The sequence below is a fragment of the Hippichthys cyanospilos genome, chromosome 11, assembly GCF_059441005.1.
Source record: "Hippichthys cyanospilos isolate Australia breed blue-spotted pipefish chromosome 11, RoL_Hcya_1.0, whole genome shotgun sequence".
NCBI classification, from domain to species: Eukaryota; Metazoa; Chordata; class Actinopteri; order Syngnathiformes; family Syngnathidae; genus Hippichthys; species Hippichthys cyanospilos.
This window is the reverse complement of record NC_142379.1, coordinates 6,300,323-6,322,978: the sequence shown is the minus strand read 5'-3', so window position 1 is coordinate 6,322,978 and position 22,656 is coordinate 6,300,323. Positions and strand designations below refer to the sequence as shown.

The 22,656-nt window shown below is 42.7% G+C and overlaps 4 protein-coding genes and 1 non-coding gene across 5 annotated transcripts; 4 read left to right on the top strand and 1 right to left on the bottom strand.

The window, feature by feature from the left end:
* Positions 1-680: 680 nt before the first annotated feature.
* On the bottom strand, positions 681-786 carry LOC148415623 (U6 spliceosomal RNA). Its single transcript, XR_015867327.1, has one exon. It is a non-coding gene; the product is annotated as a U6 spliceosomal RNA (small nuclear RNA).
* A 5,519-nt stretch (positions 787-6,305) lies between these two features.
* Positions 6,306-10,251, top strand: LOC148415622 (olfactory receptor 52L1-like). The gene is made up of 2 exons (XM_088427829.1): positions 6,306-8,769; positions 9,507-10,251. The coding sequence occupies exons 1-2, from the start codon at positions 8,347-8,349 to the stop codon at positions 10,017-10,019; spliced, it is 936 nt and encodes a 311-aa protein (XP_088283955.1). The 5' UTR covers positions 6,306-8,346; the 3' UTR covers positions 10,020-10,251.
* Positions 10,252-11,200: 949 nt separating this feature from the next.
* Positions 11,201-12,163, top strand: LOC148415621 (olfactory receptor 10C1-like). Its single transcript, XM_088427786.1, has one exon. It carries the CDS (start codon positions 11,201-11,203, stop codon positions 12,161-12,163), a length of 963 nt encoding a protein of 320 aa, XP_088283912.1.
* A 2,939-nt stretch (positions 12,164-15,102) lies between these two features.
* LOC148415620 (olfactory receptor 10C1-like) lies at positions 15,103-16,065 on the top strand. Its single transcript, XM_088427785.1, has one exon. The coding sequence runs from the start codon at positions 15,103-15,105 to the stop codon at positions 16,063-16,065; it is 963 nt and encodes a 320-aa protein (XP_088283911.1).
* A 3,104-nt stretch (positions 16,066-19,169) lies between these two features.
* On the top strand, positions 19,170-20,138 carry LOC148415619 (olfactory receptor 10C1-like). Its single transcript, XM_088427784.1, has one exon. It carries the CDS (start codon positions 19,170-19,172, stop codon positions 20,136-20,138), a length of 969 nt encoding a protein of 322 aa, XP_088283910.1.
* The last annotated feature ends 2,518 nt before the right edge of the window (positions 20,139-22,656 follow it).

Sequence of the window (22,656 nt, the reverse complement as noted above, 5' to 3'; positions counted from 1 at the left end):
TGGTTCGGAGTATTTTTATTTATTTATTTTTTATTTTTTTTTTTGGGGGGGGGGGGGGGGGGGCAATGTTAAAGTGTATCACATTAGGGCACGTCTCATTTCCAAAAGAGAAACTTTCGTATTGCCCCGATATAAACAAAATGCGACCGAAATTGTGGAAGCGTGCATCGTTAGTGGCGCAAAAATTGAATGATGGCTGCCAACTACTGGCGAAAAATGGAATTGAATGTTTATTGACGCAGTTTATTTGAAACATTTATAGGTATTTCTCGGTGTAAAAATACGATCATTTAATTTCCATTTCCACACTTTTATATCAGTCAAAGGGGGGAAAATTGCACAAAACTTAAGGGTGCAATTTAAAAGAAATGAGACGCATCCCTATTCGTGGCTGCCCGACAATTCTGTATTACTCGGATATTTTCCGCGCAAAAGCTCGAAACGTTGTCACTTTTACTCCGTAAAAAATATCGAAGAGTGATCTCGCATTAGCTAAACACAATTACAGTAAACAACTCCGATCTCAATTCTTCGATGGAAATTCCGGTGGGAGTGGCCAAATGACGAGCGCGCGAAAGAAAAAGGCTTGCGGCCTACCTCGCAGTCGATGGTTGATGACGCAACTCGATGAATTTTATTAATTTTTTCGCTTAAAAATGCATAAAAACGCTTCAAATTAAGAAAAGAGGGAACGCTTCACGAATTTGCGTGTCATCCTTGCGCAGGGGCCATGCTAATCTTCTCTGTATCGTTCCAATTTTAGTATATGCGAAGCCGAAGCTACGCACTAGTAGCATGTTTGAATAGCATTTTTAAAGGGTAGACCAATGAGACGTGTCCTAGTAAAGGTCACGATGAATTTTTTCTTTTAATTCCCGAATAAAAACACATACGCGTGAACGAAGGAGCTATTCTAATAGTATTTAACTGGTTTATATCATAGTTATAAATTTTATTTCGTCATTGTAGGGGAAAACTTTAAAAGATTACCAGAGCACTCGGCTAGGCTAATGCGCATAAATTTGACGTCGACGAATTGCATTGGTGCAGATTGAGGAAGCAACGCCTCTTGACCCCGAAAACATGGCGGACAGCTGCGCTTTCGCGCCAAACGAAGTAGAGTATTTTGTTATTTCAGTGCCCAAGTAACACGAATTTCAAACACCCCTAACAGTTTTTAGGGAGCGTAAATATTGGCATATTTATATTTTATGTGCAAACGGTATTGGAAGTAGAAAGTCGATGTTCAAGTCCTTGCATTTCCGTGTTCTGTCAATAGGTGGTAGTCGTTATCCACATATCGAGCGTGACCAGCTCCTTACTTTTTAAGTCAAAAGTTTATACGGTTTTCCCCTTTATTCGCGGATGCACTTTAATTGATTGATTTAATCAAACGTACGTATTGACTTAGGACAACCCCAGAAAATACCAAATCAACGACGAAAATTGCTTTTACTTAAACCTTCGTGAATTCGAACAGACAGACAATAGAACCTGCACAGAAAATTTAGATTTTTTTCCCCAACCACAAACCCTAACAGGCACGAAAGCGGGCCTATTTACTAGCGTTCATTTACAGTTGCCTTAGAAATGATAACAACTTGCAAGCGTTTGGTTCTTTTCTGGCACAAATCAAATTTCATAGTTCCTTACGTTATGGCGAATGGCCATGCGCGAAAAATCCAATTGTAATTAACCGTCAGTTACGAGGTCCGTCACTTTCTTCAACGAGTCTATTTATACTTCAACGTTTTTTTTTTTTTTTAATGCACGAAAGATAGTATTACGAAGGTGTTCGTTGTTTACATGGAAGCAGACCCTCCCACTGCCGAAAGGACAGCGAGTAGACGAGGTAAATAAAAATGAAAAAGTTTTGAAATCTCTTATAGAAGCTTAAAAGAGCTAAATGATACGCCTCATAATAACAACAATATGACACCAGGCTACAAATCGCTTTTTATGAACCACAAATTTCAACATACATAGTTTTGTTTGTCACCTGTTTGTTGTGTACCACATGTTGAGCATAAACAAAATACTTTGAACAAACATTTACATTTTGATTTCAAATATTTCCTCATGCAGGTGCTGTCGTAAAACTGGTGGAGAAAAACGCAATGACACAGTTCAACTGACTATCAAACCACCTGTTGGAATGACAATCGAGGTTTTGGCCACCTGAGGTGTTTGAGGGCAAATAAAGCTTTTTTTAACCACTTGGACGAGAGGCGACGTGCACGAACAGAGTTGGACTCAGGAGCATATGGCATTTGTGCACAAACTGGTGTGAAAGCCACCTCCCGAAGTCTAGAACATATGGATGGATTTGTACATCATTGCTGTTTGTGACACTGTATTCCTGCGAAATTTCATTGAATTGCTAGTGTTGTACTTAAAACTCATCTGTAGAATTTTGTTTGCCCTGGTTTGTTTGTGTAAATGCTCAACGGAATTGGCATGTAAAGTATTGCAAACATTGCAACATTGGGATAGTGTGTAAGGGATTTAAATCAAATTGAAATAGTATATGAATTAGTATAAGAAATGGCACACCAAAATTGATTCATTCATACATTTATTTGAAACAAAATGTGCTGATACAAAACCTCACTAAAAAGACTAAAACATTCAAACTAAAAGTAAACAATGCCCAAAGGAGTGAAATATTATTTGGCATCAAAAGATCAAAATGTGTCAAGTTTTCTGGAAACTCCACTAGTGGAAGCAAAATTTATAAGTTCTGTCACCTGCGTGCAGGGCAGCTCATTGGGGTGAAATATCTCCACAAGGATGATGAGGACTCAGCGGACTGGCAGGTGGAGGAGGGCTACCAGTCCGCTGGTGCTCGCGGCACCCATTCAGCTCGTCGACGTCAATCAATGGACCCTCATTGGACCCCCCGCCGCCTCCTCCTGGCCCACAAATGACTTCTGCCTTGCGGCTTCTTCTCCGGAGATGGGTAGGTGCCTGCCGCAAAGAACGCTCCATAGCGTGCAGAGAAGACAGTACTCAGCGCAGCTCTTTGGATTGGATGAAGTGTCTCTCACGCTCAAACTTTGCTCTGTTTTTTTTTTTTTTTTCAGACGTCAAATCCCGTCAAGCGTCCCTTCTCCCAGCGAGCAGATGCTGGGGGATCCGAACAGTTATTCCTGGGCTGAGTCGCCCGAGAACTGCTGCGCTTGGTGTTCGCTGCCAAGGACCAAGCTGAACAATCACACGTTCTATATGGGCAAGTATTTTTGCCCTTACGACTACACGCAGAAACAAGAGCGCATGTCCGCTTGGCTCCAGGAGCAGATGCAACTCGAGCCTCAGAAGCCGCCAGGCACCACCGCGGACAAAAAAGCATCGCGGCAGCAGACTTGGTCGTCCTCGGAAGACTCTCCCGACCTCCCGGGCCGCAAAAAGCGACGCCCGGCGAGGCGGTTGCCCTCGTCCATCAGCGGCAGCGACTCGGACGGGCCGCCGCTCGGCGGACAGTCCGCGGGAGCAACGCAAAGAGTTCACCTGCCAGAAATGGGGCCACCCGGCCGAGGAGGCCTACGGCCACAGCGCGTTCAGGAAGCGAACCCGCAAAGGGAAGAAACAGCTCCTGCACTATTGCTTGTTGTTTTCGGGTATGCCGGTCCACCTGTGGCTGACCCCAGCAGCGGGCCTCTTACCACAATTCAAAATGTTCCCACAATTCCACTTTTTTCAAGTTTTTCCTTGTATCTTCCACATTATTTGGCCAATTGAACCCGTTCTAACCTTGTAATATTCAGAATACTTCACCCATTCAAACATTCCGCATCATTCCACCATTCGACGCCTCTCCCTTCGGCGTTTTCACCTTCACGCACAATTTCTTCAGGAAATGCACATTTCACTACTTCTAATTGAAATTCATCTCAACCCTCACTACTCACTTTATTTTTCTGCAGATGAAATGTCGCATTTGTTTGCGGGTCCACAAACGAGATCCAGCGAGGACCGTCATCATAGCGCAATAAATGCCTTGCGTGATCAACCAATGAGAACCCAAAATGAAGAAATAATGTAAACCAGGGGTGTCAAACTCATTTTTAGAATGGGCCACATTGTAGTTCTAGTTTCTGTCAGAGGGCCGGTATGACTGTGGTCAAATCTTTTTTAAATGCTTTTGTAAAACACGCATCAAGTTTTGAAATCAGAGGCCGGCAAAAACTGATTGTGAATTAAAAAATGCTTGTATTTTCTCCACAGATTTTTAAAAGTTAAAGACAACTTGCAAATTTGCTATTTTAGCCAGAAACTTGAAGTCAAATCAGCATTTCGCGGGCCACAAAAAATGACATGGAGGGCCGGATTTGGCCCCCGGGCCTTGAGTTTGACACCTGTGATGTAAACGATGGTTACCAACTCTGATACAGAATCTATACTGATTTATTAATTCTGTCAATCTGCACCGCCATTTTTATTTTATCTGACTTAAACGAGGACATGTCCATCTCTCCGCCCCTTGTGACTTGGCTTAATGATTTGTTTACCTGTCCGTGTCCAGTGATGATGTCATAAAGTCGACCTTGACTGGGTGGCTAATGAGTCCCTCGGGGTTGGAGGAGCTTCATCCAATTTGACGCGGGCCGCCGGGGAAGATCAACGCATCAAGTGTCCGACCGCAAGTGAAGTGTCCTGGGAGCACCATGAGATGAGTGTCATTCTTACATCATCAACATACCCGGAAAATTAGCATGTTTATTAGCTTAATCCAAGCATCGTCCTCATATGTGTCCTCTTTGGACATGTGGACGCATCCTAAAAGATTTCTTATGTATTCTATTGTACGTCCTTGTGCAAGAATGCACGCAACCTAAATCTCTTTTTTTTTTTTCAATAGGGGTCAAAGGTCAGTGATGTGTTATCGCAGTGTCCCGGTCCCACAGGGTAGTCGTATGGGGTTTAGTGGCTAGTTGCTAATTAGCTTCCGAGGGACCAATGTGTTTGTTGACGCTTGACGTCCGTTCAGGATAAACATGTTGATGCATTTCAGTCTCGCGTGTGTAGAGCCGTCCATCAAAATGTTCCTCCTTCGGGGACCCCAAAAAAATTAAACAAATTTTGACTTTGATACGAACCCTCAACCTCTGCTCTAAAATGTCTTTATTTATTAGAATAAATTTCAAATATATATCTCGTACCAACCAAGTATTTGCTACTATTTTAGTTCTACCAACACAGCAATTTTTAGCAATTACCAATTTAAGGTTATTGCTGTTATTTGAAAAAGTTTAAGTAAAATCTTGGCAATAATATTTTCTATGTGGTCCCACGTGTCTAAATAACAGTATTCTGATGAATATTGCATTTGTGGATGATGAATTAATCCACAAAATCCTTCTGTTTTTCACCATCTCAGAGGGTAGCCAATTTCTTTTTTTTTTGTCAATACTGTATAACAATCAACAAATAATATCGAAAAAACATATAAAAATGAGCAAACATTTCCGATATGTTGGTTATACAACATCATTTCAGATAATATATTGTAACACTTAAATAAAAATGTAATTTAATGACAGACCACTTCAACAAATTAGAATAAATGTCGAGAATCTTTTTTGTTGTTTATCTAAGAGGCTCAATATAAAAACTAAAGTCAATCGAGAATAAGGTAAAACAAAGTAACATTTAGATACTGAGATAGGCGCCAGCAAGCCTGCGACCCCTACGGGGATAAGCGGCTCTGAAAAATGGATGGATGGATGGACAGTTCAGGGTGTGCCCCGCCTACTTCTTGAAACCAGCTGGGATAGGCACCAGCAAGCCTGTGAGCCTTGTGAGGATAAACAGCTCAAGAAAATGGATGGATAAATAATAATTCACAACAAGAATGACTTTAGTTCACCTTTATTTTGAAAATCTTCCCGGATGAATGGTTGTGACAACGGTATGCTTGATTATTGTGTGTGCTCAGCTGTCGATGTTTTTGATTGGTTTATTTTTTTGGATGACTTTGTTGTACTCGAGTTTTTATAACATTCACGCAAATTGCAGTAACATTTGGGAGGTCAACTTATAGTCAAGTTCGATTCATTCTCGAAATAAGTACGGTATGTCTTTAGGTTTTGGGACAATACGCATAACATTTAGTTCTGTAAACTTTTATTTCTTTGCTGAAAATGCGGGAAAGATGATTTTCACATGAGCACGTTTTTAATTGCTAATGCTCGGTAAAGATAATAAACAAGGTCATGAAAGGTCAAAAAAGGTCAAGGCCATTGTGTTTGAATAGCGTTAGCCATTTCCTAAAATAAAATTTAAAATGGAAGTCAAAAAGGGGAGGAGAGAAAGGAGGCGTGGCGATAGATGAGGGGCGTGGCCTGTGTCTTTTTGGTCAATAAGAGTTCTTTCCTCATCGTCCCGTCTTTGTGTTTTTCACACATTGATCTATTTTCTGTTTTGAGTGTTTCTCCGCACGACGTCGACACGCTTTCACTACCTTGCTGCTGTTTACTGTTTTTGTAAAAATGTTTTCACTTGTTTTGCGGTCTTTGTCCGTTCAGAAAGACGAGCCGGTTTCGAATGTGTTGTGGCTTTTCTTTGAGCTCGTTGTCACTTTTGTCGGTCTGGCACACGTGTTGAATGATTTTAGTGGCTTTTGAACCTGTCAAGGAGAATTTTTGTAAAGAAATGCTAAACGGTTTGGTTTCAGTCGCAAATCGATATGTTTTGGTATTCATGCATTTTTTTGATGTGTCTCGTGAACATGTGCTTATTTGGGCTTCCTCTCATCTTAGATTTTTTTTCCCAGTGTGTATGTGTGTGTGCGTTGACCTTACGGAACGTATACTTATTTGTAACTGATTTTTGCCGCAAAGAAAATGTTTTTTGCTGGTTATTAAGACAGTTTCTGGAGGGTTTTGTGGAGATATAATCGAACAGGAGTGCTAATTTCTTTGTGTCCTTTAATCTCGACATCACTGCGCCTTGAACGCAACATTGAAATATTTTCATTCATATTTTCGTGGTGTGCAGAGAATAGAAATGCAAACTAGTTTAGATTATGCTTTTATGTTGTTCTTAACCATATTTTTACTGTGCTTTGACTAAATGTGTTTTGACCAAGCAGATATACAAATGAATTTTTTGATTGCGTTTTAATCTTCACTTAAATATGGTTCCAACTTGAGTTTGTATATTTTAGGGTGTTTTGTGCTGAATTTTTTTTAGCTTGTGGCTTGTCATCCATCTTCGAATGTTTAACACTGTCAGTTAAACATTTCAGTAATTTTAGTCTCCATACAAACACCTTTTTTGCATTTGTGTTGTCACCATATTTAGCATAAAAAGACAGCTAGGAAAAATACTTTTTTGCATACTCTCGTGTTTATTTAATGTAATTTTGGAATGTTTTAACTGTTGTTTGGAGTGAACAGAAATGCAAATGAGTTTTGAATGTATTTTTCAGTAAATTTTAACACCGTTTTTTTTATTGTGTATTTCCTTGCTGTATTTTGACCAAGTAGATATACACTAGAGTTTTTATGATGTTTTAATCTTCACATAAATACGTTTCTAACGTATGTTTTTGCATGTTTGTGCTGGCTTGTTGACGTTTGCTCGTTGCTTTCATCCCCTTTTAAACATTTGACACTGCCAGTTGAACATTTTAGCAATTTTGTGTCAATGTAAACATATTTTTGATGCAATGTTTGAATGTTTGACTGCACATTTTGAGCTTGTTGTAATGTGCTTTTGAATTTTGCATTTTTATTGCTTGTCTCGTCTTTTGCCTGAAGAGAACCAGGAAAAAGACCTTTTTTTTTGCATATTTGAATCAATGTATATTTAATGTAATTTCCAAACAATTTAGCCAATGTTTTGAGAAAAAAATGCAATTGAGCTTGGGATATGTTCTCATGTTGAAGCAGTTTTCATTGTGTTTTGACTTGCTCTCTTCTGACCAAGCAGATACACACATTCGCTTTTCCTGTTTTTTTAGTTTTCACGTAATTGCAATTCTAATTTACGTCTGTGTATTTTTGGTGTGTTTTGTGCTCACATGTTGTCTTTTGTTTGCTATCCATTTTTGAACTTTGAACACGATTAGTTGAACTATTTAGCAATTATTTGTCATTTTTGACTACATTTTAAACATGATGGCGTTTCTTGTGAATTTTGGATTTCTATAATATTGCATTTTACATTGCATTGTATATGTATTTTTTTGTGTGTGTGTTTGAGTATCAATATTTAATTTAACTTTGGAGCGTTTTATCTGATGTTTTGAGGAAGCATGTTAACTTTTGCTCAATGGCGTCTCCGATGGTTGTACTCTGAACTTTTCCCGGTCAATCAGTGACAAGCTCGTAGGCAAATTCCACGATGGAGAACGCGTCATGGTCATCGTCGGCGGCGTTGGAGCTGCACGGCCTGCGCGGCTTGGATTTCCACCGGCGGCGCATTTACTTTGTGCTGGCGCTGGCATCGTACATGCTAACTCTGCTGGTGAACGTGACGTTGATGGCGACGGTGGTGGCGGAGAAGACGTTACACCAGCCCATCTACGTGCTGGTGTGCAACCTGTGTGCCAACAGCGTAGTGGGGGCGTCGTGTTTCTATCCCAAGCTGCTTCACGATCTGCTGGCCGAGGAGCACCTGGTGTCGTACGCGGGTTGTCTGGTGCAGATCCTGGTGCTCTACTACTACGTCTTCTGCCAGTTCGCCAGCCTGACCATGATGGCTTACGATCGCTACGTTGCCATCTGCCGCCCGTTGGTCTACTGCGCCATCATGACCACGCAGAAGGTTTGTAATAAGTCCCTTAATTACAACCAATTTGCTGGCCTTGAATGTTGACTAAACTAGCAAAAGCATTTTGGATTAAGACTTGTATAAAACTGAGCAAAAGAAAACGTTTCGCAAAGGAGTCATCCTAGTGTAACACAATTGAGCAAAAAGAGCTTCATGTTCCAATTAATTTATTCATCATTCGAAAGGAAAATGTGCTGCTCCCGTCCGGCATTAAAAAGTATTAAGTAAGTATTAGAACTGCTGAAACTCTGTTAGAATTTTACATACCCCTGAGGTGTCTTCATGTACCCCCAGGACAAGTAGAGAGCCCTGGTTCCTTGAGAGCCATATTTGATATTTCTCCAAATAATCAGAGTTATTATCAGGCTTCCACAGTGCCTGCTGATGATCTGATCTTTTGAACCGGGTGTGATGAAGGAGGGGTTATTTTAAACTGGCAGAAAATGTGTTTTGAGTAACTGCAGTTCCCTAACCATGCTCCAGGGAACATGTACCCCATTTGCGAACCACCCCTATGAGACAAAAATATTGTGCAAAGACATTTAACAGTGAACTGATCCCATAATATGTTCAACAGTATACTTAAATAATCCTCCCCAAAAATGTATGTTTGGAACTAAACCAAAAGCTGCATCATTTAGTGGCCGGCAGTGGAATTGCACCCAAATAAACCGGCCAGAAAAACGTCAATTGCAGGCCTTTGAAGTTGTTGCGCTCTCGTGTCCCCAAAGGTTCGGCATCTGCTGCTACTGACATGGCTCTTGCCGCTGATGGAGACGACGGTGGGCACGGGTCTGACGGCACGCCTGCCGCTGTGCAGTCGACAGATCCGCCGTCTCTTCTGCACCAACTGGGCGCTGGTCAAGCTGTCGTGCATCGACACCACTGTCAACAACGTCTACGGTTTCGCCCTGATTTTCCTGCACGTGGCCCAGGCCGTCCTCATCGGCGTCTCCTACAGCCACCTGGTGCGGGCCTCGCTGCGCTCGCGCCGCGAACGCCGCCGCTTCGTGCAGACGTGCGTGCCGCACTTGCTGACTCTGAGCGTTTTCACCATCTCGCTGGTCTTGGATGTCTTGTTGGAGCGCTACGGCGAAGGTCAGCTGGAGGCCGTGCGCCACGCGCTGGCCGTTTCCTTCATGGTGGCGCCGCCCCTCGTCAACCCCCTCATTTACGGCATCAACCTGCAGCATCTCCGACGTTGCGTCCTCGCTAACCTGGCGCCGCGGATCCGCGCTCGTTAGAGCGTTCTTGCTCCCGTTGAAATTTCTCAACTCCATCCCGTCTACTTCCTGGTGTTAAGCCAGAGACAGATGACCACCACCAAATCATAAATATAGCGTACATAACAGTTCACATAGTTTCTGGTTTACAACAATACTTAACCATATTTACAAGGGATTGGAGGTGACACAAATCCCCCCCAGAGGAGATTTTTCACGAGATGGAGTCTAGTCGAGATGACATTTTTGCAAAATATGTAATACAGCTACTGTAAAATAAAGCCAAATATAAGTTACGTCCAAGATTACAATTGGTTTTTCTGTTATCGAGCAAACAAAGAAGACAAACAAAATAGCATGCAAATGGAAACATAATCCGGCATTCAACCTTCAAACAAAAAGCATCACCACCTAGATCACGGTGTCAAACTAAAGGCCAAGGGGCCAGATTAGGCCCGCCACATCATTTCATGTGGCCCACAAAAGGCTAGTTATAACTTCAGGTTTTTGGTTATAATACTAAATTTGCAAGTTGTCTTCAACTTTTACTTATATTTGTTACCAATACTCTTTTTGAACAGTTTTTAGCAGCATAAGATTTCAAAATGTGTAAATGAGTGACGATCAAACTTAATACAAATTTACTTGACTTCACAGTCACAACGGTCGTCCTTTAGAAAATATAACTCCAATGTGGCCCGGATTTGGACACCCCTGATCTGGAGGATGATGTCATGGATGTTGTAAGTCGCTGATTGGTGCGGCTCACAGCTCAGAAAGCAATAAAAAGCTGTGAGCACACAGCAATAATTGCGGCAAGCACACTTGGTTTCCTTTTGTCATCTTCATCATCATCATCATCATGGGAGATGATGACTTGCCAGCAGCAGGGGTTTTGAAGTGTTCGGAATTGTTTAAGGGGTTTGCTGATGTGGGGCTATATGGTTTTGTGCTGATGATGTTAAATGACTATTACTGAAAACTTTTATTTGTTGAAATGTGAATTGACGCTATCGCCTGTATGCTTGCTGATAACCAGCCAAAAAAGGCAGAAACAACCGAACAAACTATTGATTTGTCATTTTAATTGATCATCTTTACATCTCGGACTATGTTGTTGGCTTCGGTTTGATGCTTTGCGCTTATTGATGAGATGAAGCTGTTTTCACAGTCATCCTGCTGAATCCGTCTTCTGCTGGACGATGGCGTCCAACGTGACACATTCCTACTTGATCCTTGTCTTTTACAAGGACCTGGGCGCGGCCAAGTACGCGGCGTTCACCGCTACCATGTTGGCGTACGCGGCGGTGGTGGCGGCCAATGCTTCCCTGGTGGCGCTGATCTGCCGGGACCACGACCTCCGCGGCAGTCCCATGTTTGTCCTGGCCGCGTCCCTATTCGCCAACCAGTTGCTTGGCTCCACAGCTTTCTTCCCGTTCGTGGCGGCGCAGACGCTGAGCGCCTCGCACGCCGTGTCGCCGACCGTGTGCTACCTGCAGATGTTCGCCATGTACTCGTACGGGCGCGTGGAGTTCTACACACTGGCTGCCATGTCTTACGACCGCTACTTGGCCATCTGTTGGCCGCTGCGCTACGGGGCGCTGGTTTCGCCACTTCGGGCCTTGCTGGTCTCGCTGCTCCTGTGGGCGTGCTCGCTGGTGTGGGTCGCCTCCACAGTGGCGGCCACAGTCAGCCAGCCGCTGTGCGGGAACGTCATCCGGTCGCAGTACTGCCTCAATTACCTGGCGGTCCGGATTCAGTGTGGCAACTCGCATGCCAGCGACTTCTTCGGCCTTGTGTCCACGGCGGTGTCGGTGGTGGCCCCGCTGCTACCCGTGCTCTACTCCTACGGCAGAATCCTGCACGTGGTCTTCTCGGCTCGACAGCGCACTGCCGGGAACAAAGCCTTGGTGACGTGCGTGCCACATCTGGTCTCGCTGGTCAACTACACCTTCGGTGTCAGTTTCCAGATAGCGCGGGCGCGCTTCGACGTTAGCGGCTCGCCGAATGCCCTGCAGAGCTTTCTGTCGCTCTATTTCGTGGTGGTTCAGCCCATCGTGGACCCGCTGGTGTACGGGGGGCAGATGAGGCAATTACGGCAACGGTGCAAGCAGCTGCTGTGCGGCCGTCGCGAGGACGCACGCGCGCTCAACGACAAAGCGTAGACGTGATGTGCTGGCAAAAGGTCAAACAAGAAAAAAAGATATGCCAGTTATGTGTTGGAAGAAAACAATAATGGCTTACAACATGATCAACATCTTACAATAAAAATGAGTCAAGTCAACTAGTCATGTTTATTCCTTGATCATTTATTTCATTGTCTTTCCTTCTCTTTCCACTTAAGTCTGTTCTTATTTTCTATTTCTTCCAAATATTCTTTATTCGAGGACAGCCAGTTAAAAGCGAGGCCGATCAATTCCAACATGCATGTAAAGTCATATCGGCCCGTATTCGAAAAAAAAGAAAACAATCTGACTGTCCTGAAAATGTGCTCGAGCAGATTTCATTCTTATATTGTATTGCCATTTTTAAATCTTATTTTCAATATTGTCTTTTTGGGCAGTACTTTGACCCAGAAAAGCCCGTAAACTGTTATCATTATCAGTTTTATGTTTTATTGTTACTTTCACGTGCCACTATATTTTTTTTGCATTTGATTCTTCAATGAAGTCTTTTAATTGTATTATGTTGGAAAGTGTCTCAAGATCATGCATGGTAAATTAATTGATTGATTGAAAAGGAAGTCAAGTCAGTTTTTTTATTTATTGAAAATATCAACACATTACAAAAGGAGATGAAAAGAATAAAATAACAAAATCAAAAGAAATAAGTATAAACAATGGATATCGTGGTTCATTCCAGTTTACATGTTCAAAAGGAGTAGGAAGAAGTCCAAGTACAGTGGATCCCCAGTTCACGACGTCCCTGCCTTACATTTTTTTCACCTAACGACGTGGCCCGCGAAGTTTTGTTGTCCCCTCTTTATGCCATTTCTTTCACCTTATGACACATCCAACATGGCAGTCAGTGTGTGCGACACATCAATCATAGTGGTCAGTGTGCGCTCATACGTCTATACAGGCATCACCGCTTATGTCACTACAATGCTGGTCTTCTATTGGTCAGCGTAACTGGGTCATGAAGATGCTGATCTGCTATTGGTCGGAGCACGGGGTGACAAAGATGGCTGCCTAAAAAGTTGATCTGGTTTGAGAGAGCTTTCAATATGGCATTTATTGTGCATTGTAGTGCTTAATTCAAACTTGAATTTGTTAGCCATGGCTCCCAAGATGGCTCGTGATGTTAAAGAGAGAAGTAAGAAGATGATTTTCATGGAAATGAAGCTGGAGATAATCAAGATATACAAAGAAGGCTAAGATAGCCTAGCCTAGGCTAGTCTCAATAAGGGAATATGGCCATAAAATGCTCGTCACTCACTCAAAGGTAAACACATCCTTTCTAAAATTTTTATTTATGATGTTATTCAGTTGTATACATGTATATTATATATACAAGCACTTACTCAACTATTTTGATACCAATATTTAATATGTATATTAAGTTTTGATGTTTTTTTACCTGGGGTTTTACACGCATTAGCTATTTACCATTGGTTTAGATTGCCCGCCATACGGCGAATTCGTGTTACGGTCCCAACCGCGGAATGGGTTAATCTCATAAACCGAGGGCCCACTGTATGATTCACATCAAGAAATTACTTGATAATAGCTTAGCAAAACATTCTTGCTCAATCAACCAATGGGTATGCAGCAAAGAAGCTCATTCTAATTGGCTATTGGCCGGGAAATGCAAGATAGAAGTTTTTCAATTCGTTAATAAGAGACGTGCAGTTTAACACTTTTGATATTGCTGTTTAATTGTTTAGTTGACAAGTTAACTCATGGACAAAAAAACAAGTTATGTGGATGGCACTGAATAAATCAAAGTAGGGTTTCAATCCCGACCACAAATATTGGCCCTAAAAAAACATATGATCCACATATAAGGCGCACCGGATTATAAGGCGCACCATCAGCTTTTTAAAAAAACTAAAGGCTTTTAGGTGCGCCTTATAGTGCGGAAAATACGGTAATCAATTTCAAACATTCAACAATGCGCACGCAACAATGTTTAACAAGTCGGAGAATGTTTTCTTCAAAGTAATCCATTCAAAACTAGTCTGGAGAATTAACATGCAGCTGCAATATCAGCCACTCGAAGCTCATCATTTTTTTTAGCTGACACGAGCTTTGATTCCTGTATACTTCTGTCAAATCGACCCAAATATTCCATTGATCCTTTATTGACCTATAATCGGGTCATTAGTTCCCCAAGTTTTTTTTTTAGGGTGTATCGCCTGACGTACAGTATTGTACCTCCATTTGAAGACCACTGCTCTAATGTTGGACCCAAATATTAAGCAAACAATGTAACAAGCGAATTGATTCCATGATGTTCTTACAGGAAACACATCTTTTTGTTTGTTTGTCAGAACAAAGTACAGTTGCGGATTGTAAAATAAGATCCACTGGAACCATTAAGGAGATGCACTAGCACACAATAGCCACAAGAAGTCATGCTGGATCGGGTCTCTCGAGGACCGGACTTGGACACCCCTGATCTGGAAGATGATGTAATGGATGTTGTAAGTCGCTGATTGGTGCGGCTCACAGCTAAGAAAGCAATAAAAAGCTGTGAGCACACAGCAATAATTGCGGCAAGCACTCTTGGTATCTTTTTGTCATCTTCATCATCATCATCATCATGGGAGATGATGACTTGCCAGCAGCAAGGGTTTTGAAGTATTCGGAATTGGTTAAGGGGTTTGCTGATGTGGGGCTAGATGGTTTTGTGCTGATGATGTCAAATGACTATTACTGAAAACTTTTATTTGCAGAAATGTGAATTGATGCTATCGCCTGTATGCTTGCTGATAACCAGCCAAAAAAGGCAGAAACAACCGAACAAACTATTGATTTGTCATTTTAATTGATCATCTTTACATCTCGGACTATGTTGTTGGCTTAGGTTTGATGCTTTGCGCTTATTGATGAGATGAAGCTGTTTTCACAGTCATCCTGCTGAATCCGTCTTCTGCTGGACGATGGCGTCCAACGTGACACATTCCTACTTGATCCTGTCCTTTTACAAGGAGCTGGGCGCAGCCAAGTACGCGGCGTTCACCGCCACCACGGTGGCGTACGCGGCGGTGCTGGCGGCCAACGCTTCCCTGGTGGCGCTGATCTGCCGGGACCGCGACCTCCGCAGCAGTCCCATGTACGTCCTGGCCGCGTCCCTATTCGCTAACCAGCTCCTTGGCTGCACGGCTTTCTTCCCGTTCGTGGCGGCGCAGACGCTGAGCGCCTCTCACGCCGTCTCGCCGACCGCGTGCTACCTGCAGATGTTCGCCATGTACTCGTACGGGCGCGTGGAGTTCTACACACTGGCCGCCATGTCTTACGACCGTTACTTGGCCATCTGCTGGCCGCTGCGCTACGGGGCGCTGGTTTCGCCACTTCGGGCCTTGCTGGTCTCGCTGCTCCTGTGGGCGTGCTCGCTGGCGTGGGTCGCCTCCACAGTGGCGGCCACAGTCAGCCAGCCGCTGTGCGGGAACGTCATCTCGTCGCAGTACTGCCTCAATTACCTGGTGGTGCGGATTCTGTGTGGCAACTCGCATGCCAGTGATGTATTCGGCCTTGTGGCCACGGCGGTGTCGGTGGTGGCCCCGCTGCTACCCGTGCTCTACTCTTACGGCAGAATCCTGCACGTGGTCTTCTCGGCTCGACAGCGCACTGCCAGGAACAAAGCCCTGGTGACGTGCGTGCCGCATCTGGTCTCGCTGGTCAACTTCACCTTCGGTGTCAGCCTCCAGATAGCGCGGGCGCGCTTCGACGTTAGCGGCCCGCCGAACGCCCTGCAGAGCTTTCTGTCGCTCTACTTCGTGGTGGTTCAGCCCGTCGTGGACCCGCTGGTGTACGGGGGGCAGATGAGGCAATTACGGCAACGGTGCAAGCAGCTGCTGTGCGGCCGTCGCGAGGACGCACGCGCGCTCGACGACAAAGCGTAGACGTGATGCGCTGGCAAAAGGTCAAACAAGAAAAAAATATGTGCCAGTATGGGTTGGAAGAAAACAATAATGGCTTACAACATAATCAACATCTTACAATAAAAACGAGTCAAGTCAACTAGTCATGTTTATTCCTTGATCATTTATTTCATTGTCTTTCCTTCTCTTTCCACTTAAGTCTGTTCTTATTTTCTATTTCTTCCAAATATTCTTTATTCGAAGACAGCCAGTTAAAAGCGAGGCCGATCGATTCCAACATGCATGTTAAAGGAATATAAGAGTTTGAGCTTAAAGTGGTTCATTAGATGTTGCTACATTCTGTGTATGAGAGTGTGAGACTGTAAAGTGAACAAAACAATATGGGGTGCAAGGGAGTGTAAGAATGGAATGTTTCAGAGCAAGCGGTGCTAGTCGCGGGGAAGAGATGACCTTGGCACCTGGTGAAAAACAACTTTGAGGAAAACTACAACCAGGAGGAGTAAGCAAGCAATTCTGCAGGGGAAGAAAGACCAATGAGAGCAAGCTAAAGTTAACAACAGTATACACATAGCCAATAAAATAATGCCAGGATGCCTTTGTTGATGTGCCATTTGCATATTGTGTAGTATAACTCATTGCTGGGCAACTCGGATGAGAGTACGTCTGCTGGTGGCAACAGCGGCGTACAGGGCTGTATTGAGAGGGACCCGAGACCCAGGTGCTTGTATTAGATCTGCGTGTTAGGAATAAATCCACTCGTGTGTGAAAATGCCGGCTTCCTGATACCTTTCTATTGCAGAACGAAAGCGCAAATTGTTGGATGAGTGGCAGTTGGGTAAGGTCACAAATTGGAGTCAGATTACTAACTTGAGTTTATGTTGAATTAGAAATAAAATTCCAACAATGTAAAGTCATATCGGCCCGTATGCGAAAAAAAGGAAAACAATTTGACTGTCCTGAAAATGTGCACGAGCAGAGTTCATTCTTATATTGTATTGCCATTTTTAAATCTTATTTTCAAAAGTATCCTTTTAGGCAGTACTTCGACCCAGTAGAGCCTGTAAACTGTTATCATTATCGGTTTTATGTTTTATAGTCACTTTCACCTGACACTTTTTTTTTTTTTTTTTGCATTTGATTCTTCAATGAAGTCTTGTAATTGTATTATGTTTGAAAGTGTCTCAAGATCATGCATGGTAAATTAATTGATTGATTAAAAAGGAAGTCAAGTCAGTTTTTTTCAATTGGAAATATCAACACATTACAAAAGGAGATGAAAAGAATAAAATAACAAAATCAAAATAAATAAGTATAAACAATGGATATCGCGGTTCATTCCAGTTTACATGTTCAAAAGGAGTAGGAAGAAGTCCAAGTACAGTGGATCTCCAGTTCACGACGTCCCTGCCTTACAATTTTTTTCACCTAACGACGTGGCCCCCGAAGTTTTGTTGTCCCCTCTTTACACCATTTCTTTCACCTTATGACACATCCAACATGGCAGTCAGTGTGCGCTCATATGTCTATACACGCATCACGCTTATGTCACTACAATGCTTGTCTACTAATGGTCAACGTCACCGGGTCATGAAGATGCTGGTCTGCTATTGGTCGGCGCACGGGATGACAAGGATGGCTGCCTAAAGACTTGATGTGGTTTGGGAGTGCTTTCAATATGGCATTTATTGTGCATTGTAGTGCTTAATTCAAACTTGAATTTGTTAGCCATGGCTCCCAAGATGGCTCGTGATGTTAAAGAGAGAAGTAAGAAGATGATTTTCATGGAAATGTAGCTGGAGATAATCGAGAAATACGAAGAAGGCTAAGCTAGCCTAGCCTAGGCTAGTCTCATTAACGAAATATGGCCATAACATGCTCGTCACTCACTCAAAGGTAAATACATCCTTTCTCAAAATTTTATTTATGATGTTATTCAATTGTATACATATTATATATACGAAGCACTTACGAAACTATTTTGATACCAATTTTTAATATGCATGATAAATTTTGATGTTTTTTACCTGGGGTTTTACACGCATTAACTATTTACCATTGGTTTCGATTGCCCGCCATACGGCGAATTCGTGTTACGGTCCCAACCGCGGAACGGGTTAATCTCATAAACCGAGGGCCAACTGTATGATTCACATCAAGAAATTACTTGATAATCGCTTAGCAAAGCATTCTTGCTCAACCAACCAATGGGTATGCAGCAAAGGGAGCTCACTCGGATTGGCTATTGGCCAGGAAATGCAAGATAGAAGTTTTTCAATTCATTAATAAGAGACGTGCAGTTTAACACTTTTGATATTGCTGTTTAATTGTTTAGTTGACAAGTTAACTCATGGACAAAAAACAAGTTATGTGAATGGCACTAAATAAATCAAAGTAGGGTTTCAATCCCGACCACAAATATTGGCCCTAAAAAAACATCTCAATTAAATATGATGTTAAACACACTCTGGAAATATTTTGGCCTATTATTTGCTTAAAACATTTGTTGTTTTGTGTGGGGATATCCTTGGATGTAGCAGAAGTTTAATGTCAGGATGTCATCACAATCACGATAAATCTTGGAAAAAGGACGATTGTAGGACTAATGATAAAAAAAATTGAAGGGGATCATGAGAATGATGTCATGGATGTGAGAAGTCGCTGGTGGGCGTGCTCACAGCCAAGAAAGCAATAAAGAGCTGGGGGCACACACCAATATTGCAGCACGCACACTTGGTGTCTTTTTGTCATCATCATCATCATCATCATCATCACTGTGAGAGGTGACTTCTCAGCATCAAGGGTTTGGAAGCATTGTGAAATATAGGTCAAGGGTTTGCTGATGTGGGGGAGAGATGATTTTGATGCAGATGATGTCCAATGACTATTGAGAATTTTTATTTGTTGGAAGGTAAATTGATAATATCATTTTTACGCTTGGTGAAAAGCTGCCAAAAATGCAAAGCAATGTAACAAATTGTTGACTTGCTGTCATTTTGATTAATTGTCTTTACAGGCTCGGGACTAGAAATTGTTGACTATTTGGTTTGATGCTTTGGACATCTCTGGTGAGATGAAGCTGTTTTCAAAGTCCTCCTGCTGAATCCGTTTGTTGTCTCCGCCTGACGATGGCCTCCAACGTGACATATTCCTACTTGATCCTGTCCTTTTACGAGGACCTGGGCGCGGCCAAGTACGCGGCGTTCGCCGCCGCCACGTTGGCGTACGCGGCGGTGCTGGCGGCCAACGCTTCCCTGGTGGCGCTGATCTGCCGGGACCACGAGCTCCGCTGCAGCCCCATGTTTGTCCTGGCCGCGTCCCTATTCGCTAACCAGCTCCTTGGCTCCACGGCTTTCTTCCCGTTCGTGGCGGCGCAGACGCTGAGATCCTCGCACACCACGTCGCCAGCCGTGTGCTACCTGCAGATGTTCGCCATGTACTCGTACGGGCGCGTGGAGTTCTACACGCTGGCCGCCATGTCTTACGACCGCTACTTGGCCATCTGTTGGCCGTTGCGCTACGGGGCGCTGGTTTCGCCGCGTCGGGCCTTGCTGGTCGTGGTCATCCTGTGGGCGTTCTCGCTGGCGTGGGTCGCCTCCGCAGTGGCGGCCATCGCCGGCCGGCCGCTGTGCGGCAACGTCATCCCGGCGCTGTACTGCCTCAACTACCTGGTGGCCCGGCTTCTGTGTGGCGACTCGCGGGCCAGCGACGTGTACGGCCTTGTGGCCACGGCGGCGTCGGTGGTGGCCCCCCTGCTACCCGTGCTTTACTCTTACGCCAGAATCCTGCACGTGGTCTTCTCTGCTCGACAGCGCAGTGCCAGGAGCAAAGCCCTGGTGACGTGCGTGCCGCATCTGGTCTCGCTGGTCAACTTCACCTTCGGTTCCATCTTCCAAGTGGTGCGCGCCCGCTTCAACGTTAGCGGCCTGCCGAAAGCCATGCAGAGCTTTCTGTCGCTTTACTTCTTGCTGGTGCAGCCCGTTATGGACCCGCTGGTGTACGGGGGGCAGATGAGGCAATTGCGGCAAAGGTGCAAGCGACTGCTGTGCGGCCGTCGCGAGGACGCACACGCGCTCAAAGACAACGTGCAGATGTGAGGGACAAACGGTCAAACAAACAAACAACGATATACCGGCATGTGTTGGAGGAAAATAATCATAGTTTACAACACAATCAACATCATACAGTAATAATGACACAATTCAACAAGTCACATTCCTTGATCATTTATTGTATTGTCTTTTCTTTTCTTTCAATCTCGATATTGTCTCTTTCTTCTTTCTTTCTTCATTCTATACTTATTCTATACTTATCATATGATGTGTCACACTGTCTAAACAAAACGTTCAAATTAATATTACCTTTGCAAAATAATGATTATGCAGCAAATTCCCTTTTTTATTTACCTCAGGTGGTCGCCATGCATCCTGCCACTTGTCGGGTAACGGCCGAGTATCAATGCAGTTTTTTTGTCTCAATCCAAAATGTTTGAACATTTGTATATGTGTTTTGACTGCACATGTAGAAATTAATATCATGCCCTTGAATTTTGCATTTATATGGCAGTGCAGTATTGCATTTCACATTGCTCGTGCGTGACGGCTCCTTTAGCGATGGAGAACGCATCATGACCATTGTTAGCGGTGTTGGAGCCACACGACCTGCTCGGTTTAGATTTGCACTGTCGGCATATTTACTTTGTGCTGGCGAACGTGACGTTGATGAGATTGCGGCTTCGAGCGCCCAAGTAGAACAAGCAAAATTATTTTTGATGAAAATAAAATGTAAACAAAACAACAGCGATGTGCCACATGTGTCTAAATGATTAAAGTGTGGAACAAAATTGTTATGTTTCATTCAGCGACGCAAGAACAAAGATGGTGTGACGTTGTTTTATTTCTTGTTTGTGTGTCTGAAAATTGTTGCACCCGGGCAAGTAAATAGCAAAGTGTCATTAACAGAAGAACTCCTCCACAATAAAATCATATTTGCAGGGGACTTTTCACTATAGCAAATCTATGTCTCGGAAGTAAACATAAAAACGTGTTGTGTAATCTACAATCTGACTAAAGTTAAAAACAAAACAATCCAACATTATGAAAAAGAAAAAGAATTTGCCAAATCTACAATAAGCGTTCATTTTCATAGTTACATCAATTTCTTGCTTAATGTTTTTCACTTTGCTTCATCCGGCTTTCATCTTTATTACTTTGATCCTTCTTCAAGCATTAAGCTTGATTTAAACTCGTTTCTCACACGATATTCAAAAGCAATAAATTCTATTTGCGGATAACAGCAGCAAAAACCTTTTAAAATCTTGTGTGCATCAGAAAAAAAATTCAGCTTTTTAGGCCTTCTGAGAGTAGCGGGTTGGTTTATCCCCTGATGTTCGTCTTTGGGTATAGGACAATTAAAGTATATTATTAAGGCAAGTTGTTAAATTAAAAAAAAAAAAAAAACTAACAAGATTTGTTTCCTGTAAGCACATTATGGGATAAGTACACTGTTACATTGTTTGCGTAATATATTTTATCTTCTATTATAGCAGTATCTCTCAAATTAATAAAGGGGGTACACTCTAAAAACACTTCGGTAAATAATAATCCAATTATGTGTAAGAAAATGACCAACACAGTATTTGTGTAAATTAGGCACAATTTTACGGGTTAGTTGTTTCATGAAAAATAAATAAACAAAAATCCAAATACTGAACTTTGTTGTTTTGTTCAAAACTGAACAGGCAAAAACATTTTGGATGTTAAAAAAAAAGACTGTGTTGCACCATTCATGTTTAATTGATTAAACCTTGGAAAATAATTGTAGTATCTCCATGTCGATTTCATTCAGCATTTCCGGAAGAAAGCAAATGTACGTCATATATTTCTGCTTAGCTTGTCAAAAAATTGTCGATACTGCCAACGTGCATCTATATAAAATTCAACAAAAATAAAGGCCATTGTTTTGCAAAAGAGTCAAAATAACAACATTTAGCAATGAGTTGCTTCATGTTCCAATTAAGTTGCAATTAATTTGAAAAGAAAGATTCAAAATGTCTTTCTGTCGTGATATTTAAAAGTATTTAATAAGATTAGTTGATTCCTGCAAAAACCTTTACTACTATAGGTGTTGTATTCTGTCACAGTAAGTATTACTGTTAGTATTTGGTTTATTATTTGCGTAAACGTTTGATTTTATGCTGCTTGGTGGCAACAGTTTGATTTCGTGATGTCATTGAAAGTGCTTTCAAAATCCAATCATGATAAATGTCAGATGATCATCTTGAGGATGATGTCGTCACGGATGTGGGAAGTTGCTGATTGGTGTGTGCTAACAACTTAGAAGGCAATATAGAGCTGCGAGCACGCCAATAATTGCAAGCACGCGTGCTTTCTTCATCATCATCATCATCATCGTGAGACGAGACGATGACTTGTCAGCAGCAGGGTGTTGAAGTATTCTGAAATTGGTCCAGCGGTTTGCTGATGTAAGGGAAGGACATGGTTTTGTGCTGATGATGCCAAATGACAATTATTGAGCACTTTTATCAATGACATCGCCTTTATGTTTGGTGAAAACCTGCCAAAAAGGCGAAACAAAACCAAAAAAAAAATGGTT

Excerpts from the sequence above, each read along its gene's own strand:
- LOC148415622 (XM_088427829.1), top strand. The coding sequence starts at position 8,347 with ATGGAGAACGCGTCATGGTCATCGTCGGCGGCGTTGGAGCTGCACGGC. Across the intron at positions 8,770-9,506 it reads CCATCATGACCACGCAGAAG|GTTCGGCATCTGCTGCTACT; the intron begins GTTTGTAATAAG and ends GTGTCCCCAAAG.
- LOC148415621 (XM_088427786.1), top strand. The coding sequence starts at position 11,201 with ATGGCGTCCAACGTGACACATTCCTACTTGATCCTTGTCTTTTACAAG.
- LOC148415620 (XM_088427785.1), top strand. The coding sequence starts at position 15,103 with ATGGCGTCCAACGTGACACATTCCTACTTGATCCTGTCCTTTTACAAG.
- LOC148415619 (XM_088427784.1), top strand. The coding sequence starts at position 19,170 with ATGGCCTCCAACGTGACATATTCCTACTTGATCCTGTCCTTTTACGAG.